At 48.6% G+C, this 13078-nt stretch overlaps 3 protein-coding genes across 3 annotated transcripts in view; 1 reads left to right on the forward strand and 2 right to left on the reverse strand.

Annotated features, from left to right (window-relative positions):
• ZNHIT2 (zinc finger HIT-type containing 2) overlaps window positions 1-1216 on the reverse strand; it is a 3182-nt gene extending 1966 nt beyond the window's left edge. The window contains exon 1 of the mRNA XM_006149876.3: window positions 2-1216. Coding sequence (XP_006149938.1) covers window positions 2-312 — 311 coding nt within the window. The 5' untranslated portion in view covers window positions 313-1216. The remainder of the gene's footprint in view (window position 1) is intronic.
• Window positions 1217-4843: 3627 nt separating this feature from the next.
• Window positions 4844-6707, reverse strand: FAU (FAU ubiquitin like and ribosomal protein S30 fusion). The gene is made up of 5 exons (XM_006149877.3): window positions 6582-6707; window positions 6250-6351; window positions 6012-6156; window positions 5181-5236; window positions 4844-5017 (listed from the first exon to the last, which is right to left on the reverse strand). Exons 2-5 carry the CDS (start codon window positions 6322-6324, stop codon window positions 4892-4894), a joined length of 402 nt encoding a protein of 133 aa, XP_006149939.1. The 5' UTR covers window positions 6325-6351; window positions 6582-6707; the 3' UTR covers window positions 4844-4891.
• A 77-nt stretch (window positions 6708-6784) lies between these two features.
• Window positions 6785-12971, forward strand: MRPL49 (mitochondrial ribosomal protein L49). The gene is made up of 4 exons (XM_006149878.3): window positions 6785-6933; window positions 8612-8762; window positions 11416-11540; window positions 11642-12971. The coding sequence occupies exons 1-4, from the start codon at window positions 6856-6858 to the stop codon at window positions 11786-11788; spliced, it is 501 nt and encodes a 166-aa protein (XP_006149940.1). The 5' UTR covers window positions 6785-6855; the 3' UTR covers window positions 11789-12971.
• Window positions 12972-13078: the final 107 nt, after the last annotated feature.

Raw genomic sequence — 13078 nt, forward strand, 5'->3', positions numbered from 1 at the left:
CGGTGCCAGCCGCTCCCAGAGTCCGGGGAGGGTACCGGACTCCGGATCAGGGCTGAGGCCTACTTCCTCGGGCGCGTCCTCTGTCTCTCGTTGCTGACGCAGACGGCGGAGGGCGCTTGCCAAGCGGCTGGGCGAGGCGCTGCGGCCGCGGAGCTCTCCCAGCACCTGGTCACGGTAGAAGTCTTCGGCGCAGGTGCCGTGCGCCCGATAGCAGCGCAGCGAGCAATAGGGCACATTACAACGAGGGCAGGTGTAGCGTGCCGGCTGGGCCTCCCCAGCGGGGCAGAAACCACAGGGCCCGGTCGGCTCCATGGCAACTGGTGCCGCGTGCGCCCTCGGAGTTCACATGTGTGGGAGCCCCGTATATCAGCTTCCGGGGCTTCTTCCGGCACTTTCGCTTCTTTGCTAGACCGACGGAATGCTCAGATTAAAAAGCTCCCCAGAATTCTAAGCAACTTCCGCCCACACTCAAAAAGGCCAAGCCCCACCCCTATCCCAACTAGCTCTAGGACAGGCGTAGAAGCCGGCCGTCACGTACGAGCCCCGCCCCGCACAGTGACGCAGTGAGATCGGAAAAACGCTCAGGGCAAGCGCTCCGCCGGTCCCAGCTCGCCCCCTAGTGATTGTACCAAAATGTGGCTCAAGTTGCCTAAAAGATAAAAACCTCAATGCTTTTGACACCCTGAAGCTCTGCGGCAGAAACCCATCTTTGCTGCACCTACTCTGGGACGCCAGTTGTGCTAGGCCTACGGGAGATGAGATGTCCTTGCATGGGAGGTGCAGCCATTCCACTAGGAGGGCATAGACGAATGAACGGAGAGCAGCGATGAGGGCACCTAGCCTTGGCTGATGTGTACTGGGGTATTTCACGTCAGCAGAAAACAGTATTTAAAATATCTGAGCTCCTTTTTGAATTCTTCCTCCAAATCTTTCATTAAGTAATACCATCATTCATTCAACCTCAAAACGCAGACTACATACTAGACACCAAGAACAAAATGAAGATAACGAGATGGGCACTGCCACCGTAAGGAAACGCTCTGAGATGCCGAGACTATACAGACTATCCCAGGTTCATGCCGAAAGCCTCTCTATACAGGTAGGGTACACAAGTGCCCATGATCCTGGCTGGCTGAGGCTGGGGGTGGGATCACAGCATGAAGACCCTATTAGCGGTGTCTCTTCTCTAATGGAGAAACTAAATTGTCTTTTTTTCTTTTTTTTTTAAGGTTTTTGATATAGGGCGCATGCACTCTCCAAAAAGACAGAGACAGAAGGCGAGAAGTCACTCCCCACATGCTGCAATCCCTTCTCCTCCATTCTCCTCTTAGGATCTTGGGCACGCACGCACACGTGCCTGGCGTGAGTTTAAGCCACCGGGTCCGGGACTTGAACCACGGTTATGGGAGTCCAGGGACATAGCCATAATACTAACTGCTGGTCCCAGAGAAACTAAATTTAATAAATGTGTCCTCCAAGTGGGTAGTTAAGACATTTTAAAAAGGGGTCGGCAGGTGGCATGGTGGTTAGAGGTGCTAGATTCCTACATCCACCATGGTTTGAGTCCTGGACGTGGTGGCCTTTCTCTTTGTCAAATTTAAAATATTAAGTGGAATTAAATAAATAAGTGAAAAAAAAAAAAAAAAGAAAGAGGGAGATAGGGTCGCTATCCTAATAAATCTTAGTCTTGTGAACCGGCGGCCATGAGCCACAGAATTGTCAAGCACAGTGAAGTCGTGACCCACCACACCCTTCAAAGCAATCTCTGGTTTCTTTTTTTTTTTTTTTTAGCAAGTGGTGATAGGGAAATAGTTTTTTTAAATTTTATGTATTCATTCATTTTATTTTAATTTGATCAGAGAGAGACAGAGAGAGGGAAAGTGAGAAAGCAAGCCGCCAGGCCCAAGACTTGAACCATGGTCAGCCATGTGGGTGTGTCCAGCACCTTAACCACCACGCCACCTGCTGGCCCCAATCTCTGGTTTCTTAATCCCTTTATTTTATATCCAATCCCATATCCTGTCTATATGCCTCCAAAATACCTTGTGTTTATTTTTTCATATTTAAAAAAAATATTTTAAAACATTCAACCATTGTTATCATTTGGCTTATAAAGAGAACTCACCTGACAATGAAGTACTTCTCAGACCAGTCTGGTTGAGAATATATGTTATCAACAAGCAATAAACCATTTCTATGTCCCACAAATGTCTCTATACTTTTCCCTTCTCACCCCACTTCCACGTTGTCTTCAGCGTCCATAACCCTTGTGTTTATCATTTTTTTTTTTTTGAGACTTTTTTTGCTATAGGGTGCGTGCACTCTCCAGAGAAACAGAGAGATAGAAAGTGAGAAATCATCCTCCAGGGGGGATGGCCACACCGCAATTCCTTTATCTCCATTCTCCTCTCGGGATATTGGGCACGCATACACCCGTGCCCGGTGTGTTTTAAGCCACTGGGTCCGATAAGCGAACCGCGGTCTACTTACTACATGGGAGTCCAACAACATAGCCATTACACTAACTGCTGGTCCCTTCCCTTGTGTTTATTTTGATATATTTCCCTACCAAGATTTTGATGAGCTTGAAGTAGTAGTTGCATTTTAACTACTACTGGTAACATAACTGCCTCACCTGGATGAAGAAAGCTTACATAGCTGGTTTCTGGTTCCTTTCTGGCTAGTCCCCTACACCTCCCTGCCCCCCCCCCCAAAAAATCAGCCAGAGGAAGTTAGGTCACAAGTCAGAAATTAGCCTCTTGCTTAAAACCCTTCCATGGGGGTCAACAGATGGCATGGTGGCTAATGTGCTGTACTCCTAAGTGGTGGACTGCAGTTGGAGTCCTGGGCTGGTGGCTTGCTTTCCTTTCTCACTTTCTCTCTTCTCTCTCTGGTCAAATTAATACTACTAAATAAAATAAAATAAAATAAAATAATTCTCCTTAAAATTTTATTTATTTTAATTTGATCAGAGAGAGACAGAGTTGAGAGTGAGAGAGAGAAAGACGAAAAGTGAGAAAGTAAGCCTCCGGGTCCAAGACTTGAACCACAATTGTCCATGGGGGAATCCAGCACCCTTAACCACCACGCCACCTGCTGGCCCCTAAATAATTATTAAAAACAAAACAAAACAAAACAAAAAACCCTTCCCAAACACAAATCCCTCTCCATGGCAGACATGACCTTCCAGAATCTGCACCTGCCCCTAGATCTCACTTGTTTCTGCCTCTACAGTTCTCTTGGCTGAAAAGACTTCTCATCATCACTTGGCTATTTCAGGTTTTGCACATTTTATTTCTTCAGAAAGCTTCCCTAGGGATGCTGTGTCAGTACACATCTTCTATCTCTTTCATTACAGCACCCTTTCTTTCTTAGAGGCCACAACACTTTAACTTCTTCCCTTTCCCCCCAAAAAAACTAAACTGCCAGAAGGCAGAGCCAAGTCTCTATTTTTTTTTTGAGAGATTTTCACTGTAGGGCGCGTGCGCTCACCAGACAGACAGAGAGAGACATAGAGACAGAAAGCGAGAAATCACCCCCCAGGGGGGATGGTCACGCCACAATCCCTTCTCCTCTTCTCCTCTCAGGATCTTGGGCACGCACGCACACGCGCCCGGCGTGAGTTTTAAGCCACCGGGTCCGGGACATAAACCGCGGTCGACTACGTGGGAGTCCAGCGACATAGCCATTACGCTAACTGCTGGTTCCCATCAAGTCTCTATTTTTTAATCACAAGAGACAAAAGTAGCCAATATTTATTTGCACTCACTGTAAGCCAAGTGCTGATCTATGCCTCCAAGGCGGGGGCGGGGGTGTCAAATCAAGTTGAGCCCAAGGCTATGTCCAGTATACCACAAATGCCAAGAACCAGGGATTCAAACACTAATTGAATGAATGAGTGGTGTACAAACCTGCTGAGAGTCTCAGCTGAAGAAACCTTAAGTAAGACTAGAGGAACTCTACTTTTAGGAGTAGTGAAGCGATCAACTATCCAAACATACCCGTGCTTTGGTCAGCAAAGCCAGCCAGGCAATCAGATAAACAAGGTCACCAATCCCAATCCCAATCTACTAAAACAATATTGATTTCCAGGACCCAGCAGACCAGGTTCCTGCCCTGGGATCTACTAAGGCCATAGGTGGTCCCTGTCCAGGAACTAAATCGGTATCTTCCAATTCATTTTCTTTTTTTGAGTTTTTTTTTGCTATAGGGCATGTGTGCTCACCAGAAAGACAGAGATGGAAAGAGAGAAATAACTCCCCAGGAGGAATGGCCATGCTGCAATCCTTTCTCCTCCATTCTCCTCTCAGGATCTTGGGCGCGCGCACACACATGCACCTGAGTTTAAGCCACCAGGTATGGGACTCAAACAATGGTCGACTACATGGAAGTCCAGTGACATAGCCATTATGCTAACTGTTGGTCCCTTCCAATTCATTTTCTAGCCAAATCCTTTTCCTTCCTTCCATTGCTGCCTCCATAACAACCCCCCAACCACAATGATTCCTGCTACCTTCTCTGTTTAGATATAAAAGGGGGTGACCATCCCTCTTGGGAGGTGATTTCTTGCTTTGTTTCTCTAGTTGAGCACACATGCCCTATAGTAAGTCTTTAAAAAAGAAAAGTGTGGAGAAAGTTTTTTCAGGGCATCCCCAAATATACATAGGATGGGTTGGCATCTGAGATTACTGATTTCTCACAGGAAACCTCTTTTACCACTATTGCCCAGACCCTGGGCCCACAGACCTTGCCTTTTCTGCTTTCACTGTTCTAGCAGAGACACCACCAGTCCTTGAAGGCATACCTTCCTCTGAATCCCTAAAAATAAAGCTGAACGATGAGATAACTGGGCTAAGTGGCTTTATTAGAGAAAGCCAAAGTTACAAAGGACTTAAGAGTTGGCATTGGGGCCCTTCTTCTTGCCAAATGTGGGCACAACATTGACAAAGCGCCGGTTGTACTGCATTCGCCGCTTGGCCCGGCCTGTCTTCTTCTTCTTCTTCTCCTGTTTGGCCACCTGGGAACAGGGAGGGCTGATCAGATCTTGGTTGACCTCTTTCAAGCCTGCCATTCTTTCCCTTTTCCTCCAAGGAGGAAGAACACGGATGGGTCAAGAGTCTTTGTTTGGCTTTGCTGTGATAGGAGAAAGAAGCCAAACATCACCCAACACTCTTACTCACCTTGGGTGTCTGACCTCTCACTTTCCCCGCACGGGCCAGGGAACCATGGACTTTACCTGCGGTGGGAAAGAACAGCAGCAGTTAAGAGGGCAAGAAGGTACTCCCAGCCTTCTCTCTCCTCTCTTAACTCAAACCAGCTAGAGGCCAGCTGGTGGTATGGTGGTCAAGGTGCTGGATCCCACACTGTCAACCATAGTTCAAGTTCCAGACCTAGAGGCAAGTTTCCTTTCCTTTTCCTTTTATTTCTCCCCACCCCTCTACCCCAACCATCTTTCTCTGGTCAAATTAAAAAATAATAATAATAGAGGCCACTAGGTGGTGTGGTGTTTAAAGGCACTGGACTCCCACATGGCTGACCACGGTTCGAGTCCAGGACCTGGCAGCTTGCTTTCTCACTTTCCCTCTCTCTCACTCTGCCCCTCTCTGGTCAAATTAAAATATAAAATAAAGTTAAACAAAATAACTAAAAGAAAAAAGTTAGATAAATAATTTTTAAAAATCCAGCTAAATCCAACAGGGAATGTGACCTAATTACAGATTTGACATCTGATTGTGGTTCACTTTTAATTTCCCAGTTCCTGTCTTAAAACAAGTACTGGAGAACACCCTGGGGATCTCCTGGTTTTAGAGAGAAAACAGAGTCAGACAAAAGTCTAAATAACTGAAACAAAACTACACTCCAGCTCAGTCTCCCAAGGAACTCTCAAGTGTTCATTCTGAGGGAGATAAACAGGAATAGTCACCCTGGAATGAGGACACTAGAAACTGCCGGTCTAAGCTCTCCACACTCATAGGAGCTGACAGAAGGTTCAAAGAACGCTCCGCCCTTACCTCCCAGCATGCGGCCTGCTACTTCCAGAGTAGTCAGGGCCTCCACCCCACACTGGCCCAGTGTCGCCTCATCCTCCAGGGGTGTGCCTGCCAGGAGTATGACCTGATCTTCAGGGGCGATGCCCTCCAGTGAGGATACATGAGCCTACAGGGAAAAAGATTATGCTCGTAAGCGTTTCCACAGCGCGCGAGGGCTTCGAGCACAAGAGAATGGAGCCCAAGGCGCGTCACACCTTACCTTGATCTGGGCGACCGTCTCCTGGCCGGTCACCTCAAGGGTATGTAGCTCCTGGGCGCGAACAAAAAGCTGCATGTCGGCGACTGAGTCAAACAAAAAGGCCTGTAAGAGAAGTGGTCGTTGGGGGTATCAGAGGATGGGAAGTAACCGAGGAACTACAAAAGTGGTCGCCGTGTCTCACGTGGGGAAGGCCAGGCCGGCCAGGGTGCTCGGTCAGAAACTGAAGCCAGGGCCACAGAGCAGCCCCTATTCTTCGACTTCCCCAGCACCTTCTGACCTTGCGGCCAGCCAGCTAGTAGGCCCTTCGGCTCCACCCGTAGTCCAAATCTTACCTGAATCGCACTCCCAGCTGCCGCTACCGCGAAGATGGAGTCGAGAAAGAGGAAGAAGCGAGGGCGCGCACGTCCCCAGCGCCTGCTGCGTGCCACGTCACTGCTGAGCGACCGCTCTAACCCCTGATTTTGGTACCGCCCACGGCCGTCCTGGCTCCGCCTCTTTGCCCTTCGCGCAGGCGTTTTTTAACACCAGCCAGCGCGCGCAGGCGGCGGGAGGGGCGGGACCAAGCCGGCTGTGCACGCATACGGCTAGTTTGGAGAGCAGTCCAAGATGGCGGCGGTCGCTCTCCGGGCTACGCTGCGGAGCTGGAAAACCGGCGTCCAGTCGGGCTACGGGCTGCGACGGCAGGTGAGAACGCTGAGCCTCTAACTGAGGGTAGAGGGATGGGTGTGACGCTCACTGTTACTCGTTGTAACCTTACTTGGATCCTTCGTCTTCCTGTCCAGTCGGAGACATTTGTCTCGCGCATAGACGAAAGATTAAGAGGGAAGGCGGCAGAGTGCGCTTTGGGAGTGTGAGGGTTGGAATTTGGCTCCAGAAGAGCCCGGCTTAATTAAGACTGAGAGGAACTGCAAATGGTAGGTTGCCGCCTCATTATTCCAAGGATAGAAAGCCAACCCCAGATTATGGGCAACACTTGGAACCTGGAGCTGCTAGTATGTATGCGACTTCGTGCTGCTTACCCCCTCCAGTCGCAATCCCCGGCCTATAATGGCTCTGGGGTAATTTAGAAAGGTCCAAGAGGAATCATTAGGTTGGAGGATGGGGGAATAGACACTGGAGTGTTAACCTAAAAATCGAAAGCTTAAAATTAAAAAAAAAATTGGCAGAGGGTGCGTGCACTTGCTAGAGAAAGTGAGAAAACACCGCCCCCACTTCACCCCTTAGTTCTTTCTCCATCTCTTCCTCTTCTCAGGATTTTAGATGCACACATGTGTTTCTCAAGCCTCTGGATCCACCATAGTGAGCCATGTAGGATCTAGCAGCCTTGACCACCATGCCACAGGCTGGCCCATAATTATTTTTTAGTGGCAGGTTTTTTTGTCTGTAAACAGGGGTTAATACAGTGCCTAATTTGTCACTTTAAAGTGAAAACAATGCTTGGGAAGCCTTTAGTGCAGTGCTTGATGGTATCTGTCTCAAGCCAATACTTTCCAGATAAAGGGCAAGTCCTGTTCTCTGTGTTTTCACAGTATATTCAGAAGAAACTTTTAAATATTGAAAAGTGCTTTTTTTTTTAACAGTTTTTGCCGTAGGGCACATGTGCCCTCTAGAGAGACACAGAGAGCTAGAGAAAGTGAGGAATCCCTCCCCACAAGGAGGGATGACTGCTCCACAAATCCCTTCTCCATTCTCTTCTCAGGATTTTGGGAACCCATGCACACGTGCCCAGCATGATTTTCAAGCCACCAGATTTGAGACTTGCAGTTGACCATGTGAAAGTCCAGTGGCCAGCTGCCCTGTATTGGTCATTCTTAAGATCAGGTTTTTTGAAGTATACGCTCATTTGAGTCCCACAAAAATCCCAAGAGAAGCAGGCTGTTCAGAGTGTCTAAGCTCCTTTTTTGTTCCCGCCAGAGCCCCACCACCCTGGAAAGCCAAATTCTGGTGCTTTCCTATCTCTAACCTTTTATTTCTGTCATTCTATCTGCCTGTAATCATCTCCTCTGTCTTCTTACTAAAGTACAATGTTACCCAAGAGGCCAACAGGTAGCATGGTGGTTAAGGTGCTAGACTCTCACACGGCTGACCACAGTTCTGTTGCTGGCCCCAAGGGCTTGAAAATCATGCCTGGCGTGTGTGTGTGTGACATAGGGCATGCGTGTGCTCAAGATCCCCAGAGAATGAAGGAGAAGGGATTGGGGCATGGCTATTCCTGGGGCCGGTAATTTCTTACTTTCCCTCTTTTCAGTAAGCACATGTACCCTATGGGATGAACTTAAAAAAAAAAGAAAGAAAAAAAATTACTACCCATCCTGCATTGGGTAGGCTAATGGAGAGATGTTTTGTTTTGTTTTGCCTGCAGAGCCAGACCCAGCAGCCTCCTGATTACCCCAATTTTGTGGAGTCAGTGGATGAATACAAGTTTGTGGAGCGCCTGTTACCCCCCACCAGCATCCCAAAGCCCTCAAAGCATGAACATTATCCCACCCCAAGTGGCTGGCAGCCTCCTAGAGGTGAGCTGGATGATGGAGATGGTTTGAAAACTGCATGGAAACTTCCTGTCCCCAGTGGTTGGTCTGCCCCAGCTGAAGCTCTGTGACCCCACTGCTTTCAGTACTCAATGTGGGGGACCAGCAGTTAGCGTAATGACTATGTCGCTGAACTCCCATATAGCCGACTGCAGTTTGAGTCCTGGACCAGTGGCTTAAACACACGCCGGGCGTGTGTGTGCGCGTGCCCAAGATATAGAGAGGAGAGTGGAGGAGAAAGGATTGTGGCATGGCCACCCCTGATTTCTTGCTTTCTGTCTGTTTCCTGGCGATCACATGTGCCCTATAGCAAATAACCTCTCCAAAAAAGAAAAAAAAAAACCTCAATGGTGGCAATCCCTCAGGGTTAGCGTATGTCTTATGCCCAAGGAAGGGACCAGGAGTGCCGCCTTCTGTTTCACTGGTATCTTTGTCTACCACTGGGATGGAGTTTTCCCATGTGGGGAATAATTTGTCACTTTAAAGTGAAAACAATGCTTGGGAAGCCTTTAGTGCAGTGCTTGATGGTATCTGTCTCAAGCCAATACTTTCCAGATAAAGGGCAAGTCCTGTTCTCTGTGTTTTCACAGTATATTCAGAAGAAACTTTTAAATATTGAAAAGTGCTTTTTTTTTTAACAGTTTTTGCCATAGGGCACATGTGCCCTCTAGAGAGACACAGAGAGCTAGAGAAAGTGAGGAATCCCTCCCCACAAGGAGGGATGACTGCTCCACAAATCCCTTCTCCATTCTCTTCTCAGGATTTTGGGAACCCATGCACACGTGCCCAGCATGATTTTCAAGCCACCAGATTTGAGACTTGCAGTTGACCATGTGAAAGTCCAGTGGCCAGCTGCCCTGTATTGGTCATTCTTAAGATCAGGTTTTTTGAAGTATACGCTCATTTGAGTCCCACAAAAATCCCAAGAGAAGCAGGCTGTTCAGAGTGTCTAAGCTCCTTTTTTGTTCCCGCCAGAGCCCCACCACCCTGGAAAGCCAAATTCTGGTGCTTTCCTATCTCTAACCTTTTATTTCTGTCATTCTATCTGCCTGTAATCATCTCCTCTGTCTTCTTACTAAAGTACAATGTTACCCAAGAGGCCAACAGGTAGCATGGTGGTTAAGGTGCTAGACTCTCACACGGCTGACCACAGTTCTGTTGCTGGCCCCAAGGGCTTGAAAATCATGCCTGGCGTGTGTGTGTGTGACATAGGGCATGCGTGTGCTCAAGATCCCCAGAGAATGAAGGAGAAGGGATTGGGGCATGGCTATTCCTGGGGCCGGTAATTTCTTACTTTCCCTCTTTTCAGTAAGCACATGTACCCTATGGGATGAACTTAAAAAAAAAAGAAAGAAAAAAAATTACTACCCATCCTGCATTGGGTAGGCTAATGGAGAGATGTTTTGTTTTGTTTTGCCTGCAGAGCCAGACCCAGCAGCCTCCTGATTACCCCAATTTTGTGGAGTCAGTGGATGAATACAAGTTTGTGGAGCGCCTGTTACCCCCCACCAGCATCCCAAAGCCCTCAAAGCATGAACATTATCCCACCCCAAGTGGCTGGCAGCCTCCTAGAGGTGAGCTGGATGATGGAGATGGTTTGAAAACTGCATGGAAACTTCCTGTCCCCAGTGGTTGGTCTGCCCCAGCTGAAGCTCTGTGACCCCACTGCTTTCAGTACTCAATGTGGGGGACCAGCAGTTAGCGTAATGACTATGTCGCTGAACTCCCATATAGCCGACTGCAGTTTGAGTCCTGGACCAGTGGCTTAAACACACGCCGGGCGTGTGTGTGCGCGTGCCCAAGATATAGAGAGGAGAGTGGAGGAGAAAGGATTGTGGCATGGCCACCCCTGATTTCTTGCTTTCTGTCTGTTTCCTGGCGATCACATGTGCCCTATAGCAAATAACCTCTCCAAAAAAGAAAAAAAAAAACCTCAATGGTGGCAATCCCTCAGGGTTAGCGTATGTCTTATGCCCAAGGAAGGGACCAGGAGTGCCGCCTTCTGTTTCACTGGTATCTTTGTCTACCACTGGGATGGAGTTTTCCCATGTGGGGAAAAGTGAAGCAGAGAGGATTCAAGAGCTTGACTGTCCCTTCCCCACGCAGACTCTATACCATAATTGAGAGCATAGTTCAGAAGTTGGGTAGTTTTAGGTTTGAATTTGGCTCAGCTCTTCCCTGCCAGTTTCATCTCGAGTTAGTCACTTAGTTTCTCCCAACCTGTTTTGAGAAAATGGAGATTCTGCTCAATGCATAAGGCACTTGGTGCAGATCCCAGCATAAGGCAAACACATTCAGTGCCTGTAAATGCCCGTTCTTATTTTGGAGGTGGATGTCAGCCTCCCTCACCTGGTAGAAAAGGGCAAAGATTGGGCCCAGAGGAGAACCCAAAGATCCAGGGAGGCTTGGCCCTATTTTTTCATGAGCATCTATTCTGTACCAGGCCCTGTGCACAGGGCCTTGGGGTATCATGTGAATTATTTGGTCCTTACTCTAAAAGGAGATTCTCTGTCCTGAAGTCTACAGATGTCTGGTTCCAGCTGGGTGCATTGATTCTGCAGACTATGGGGAGAAGGGCCGTGGCTGATGTGGGATGAGAACTAGAGAGTTGACTTATCACCATTCCTTCCTGTCACAGACCCCCCACCCAAGCTGTCCTACTTTGTGCGGCGCTCTCGGATGCACAACATCCCCGTCTACAAGGACATCACACATGGCAACCGCCAGATGACTGTGATCCGGAAGGTGGAGGGAGACATTTGGGTAAGTAGGTGGGTGGGCCAGGGTCCTTTCAGGGATGAATGGAGGGGAGTTCTCTAGAGGGAGGAACGCATGACCAGGCCTGACTTGTCATCTTCCCCCAGGCCCTGCAGAAGGATGTGGAAGAGTTTCTGAGCCCACTGCTGGGGAAGACACCTATCACCCAAGTCAATGAGGTGACACGTACCTTGCGGGTCAAGGGCTACTTTGACCAGCAGCTCAAAGCCTGGCTCCTGGAGAAGGGCTTCTGAGAACCAGCTGAGAAGCCTGCATGACAGCCTTCCCCCCAGACTGGAATCCAGGGGACTTGAAGGAGAGGCGAATTGGGTGTTGAAGCCCCTGGGACAGGGTATAGAGACATCAGGGCCAAGAGCTTGGGCAGGGCAGAGTGCAGGCCTAACCGGCTTCAGGATGAGGCCTTATGTAACAAGAAAACGAGGCATTGTGCACTAGTGTCAGCACTGGAAGAGAAACACCAAGCTAGGGGAGAGCATTGGCTTTGTCCCTCTTCTTTCCTTTCATTGCAGCTCCATGGCTTGGCCACTCAAATCCAGGGGTTGTTGTCCAATGGAAGTCATAAAGCCAGTTTAGGAGAGCGTAGCACCTCATAGGCACATTCCTTCTCTGATCTTTGGAGTTCACTGCTACCAACATTTCCAAGCCTTACCTTGAGGCAGACCTGGCTTTGAGGCTATGGAGAACAGGCCTTTGGTCCTAGAGGTCTTAAAAGTTCAAGTGCAGTGCTGGGCTCAGAACATAGGGTCCATGTCACTGGGCTCTTTCTACCTGATGGAGGGGTAGGAGGCCCAGTTCAAGGCCTCAGTCTGTTCTAGGCCAGAGTTGAGCCTGACTGGGTTCCCAGCCCCAGGTGGTTTAATATGATTAGTTTTGATTGGCCTGACCACAAGGGGGTGCCAAGGAGCTCCTTGTAGCCTAGCACAGGACCATCCTCAGCCACCTGCTGACCTGATGGGGTTTGTGGGCAGGAAAACACTGGCCTTTGGCTCCTGCCTCTAGCCAACTAGCCTTCACACTTGCACCATCCTTGGAGTCACAGGAACCCAAGGCCTGAGTTCCCACCTCAGCCTCAAACTGGCTAAGATAGCACTCAGGTCCTGGCTCCCACACTTGGTCTCTGATCTAAAGCAGGGTACTTACTGACTCTCTGGGAGAAATTTCCATATGTAAAATGGTATATCCTAATTGTCAACAGTGTCCCTGTGCTGGTTACATGTAAGCCCTCACTCCAGGAGATCCTAAGGCCATTTCCTTTTCAAGCCTTTGGCCTCAGGAAGGGAAGTGACCTTTGACACACTGATCCTTAGGACACAAGTCCCCACAATCATAATGCAAGTTTTTATTTGGCTGTATATACAATTTAAGCTATTAAAATTTGTACAATATTTACAAATTAAATAATCATCTGAAACTGTCTCCAGCAACTCTTGTAACACAAAAATTGGGGTGGGGGGGGACAGGCAGGCCAGCTTTGGCTCCTATTGACCCAACCCTGGCCTGGAGCCTATTCTAAACTGGAAAGA

Source organism: Tupaia chinensis, unplaced genomic scaffold (genome assembly GCF_000334495.1).
Source record: "Tupaia chinensis unplaced genomic scaffold, TupChi_1.0 Scaffold000273_1, whole genome shotgun sequence".
NCBI classification, from domain to species: domain Eukaryota; kingdom Metazoa; phylum Chordata; class Mammalia; order Scandentia; family Tupaiidae; genus Tupaia; species Tupaia belangeri.

Bases quoted from the DNA above. Each gene is read 5' to 3' on its own strand.
- FAU (XM_006149877.3), bottom strand. From the start codon at position 6,324: ATGCAGCTTTTTGTTCGCGCCCAGGAGCTACATACCCTTGAGGTGACC. The intron at 6,157-6,249 runs GTAAGGTGTGAC...TTTTCCCTGTAG, and splicing joins AGACGGTCGCCCAGATCAAG to GCTCATGTATCCTCACTGGA. The intron at 5,018-5,180 runs GTGAGTAAGAGT...CCCTGTTCCCAG, and splicing joins TGAGAGGTCAGACACCCAAG to GTGGCCAAACAGGAGAAGAA.
- MRPL49 (XM_006149878.3), top strand. From the start codon at position 6,856: ATGGCGGCGGTCGCTCTCCGGGCTACGCTGCGGAGCTGGAAAACCGGC. The intron at 8,763-11,415 runs GTGAGCTGGATG...TTCCTGTCACAG, and splicing joins TGGCTGGCAGCCTCCTAGAG to ACCCCCCACCCAAGCTGTCC. The intron at 11,541-11,641 runs GTAAGTAGGTGG...ATCTTCCCCCAG, and splicing joins AGGTGGAGGGAGACATTTGG to GCCCTGCAGAAGGATGTGGA.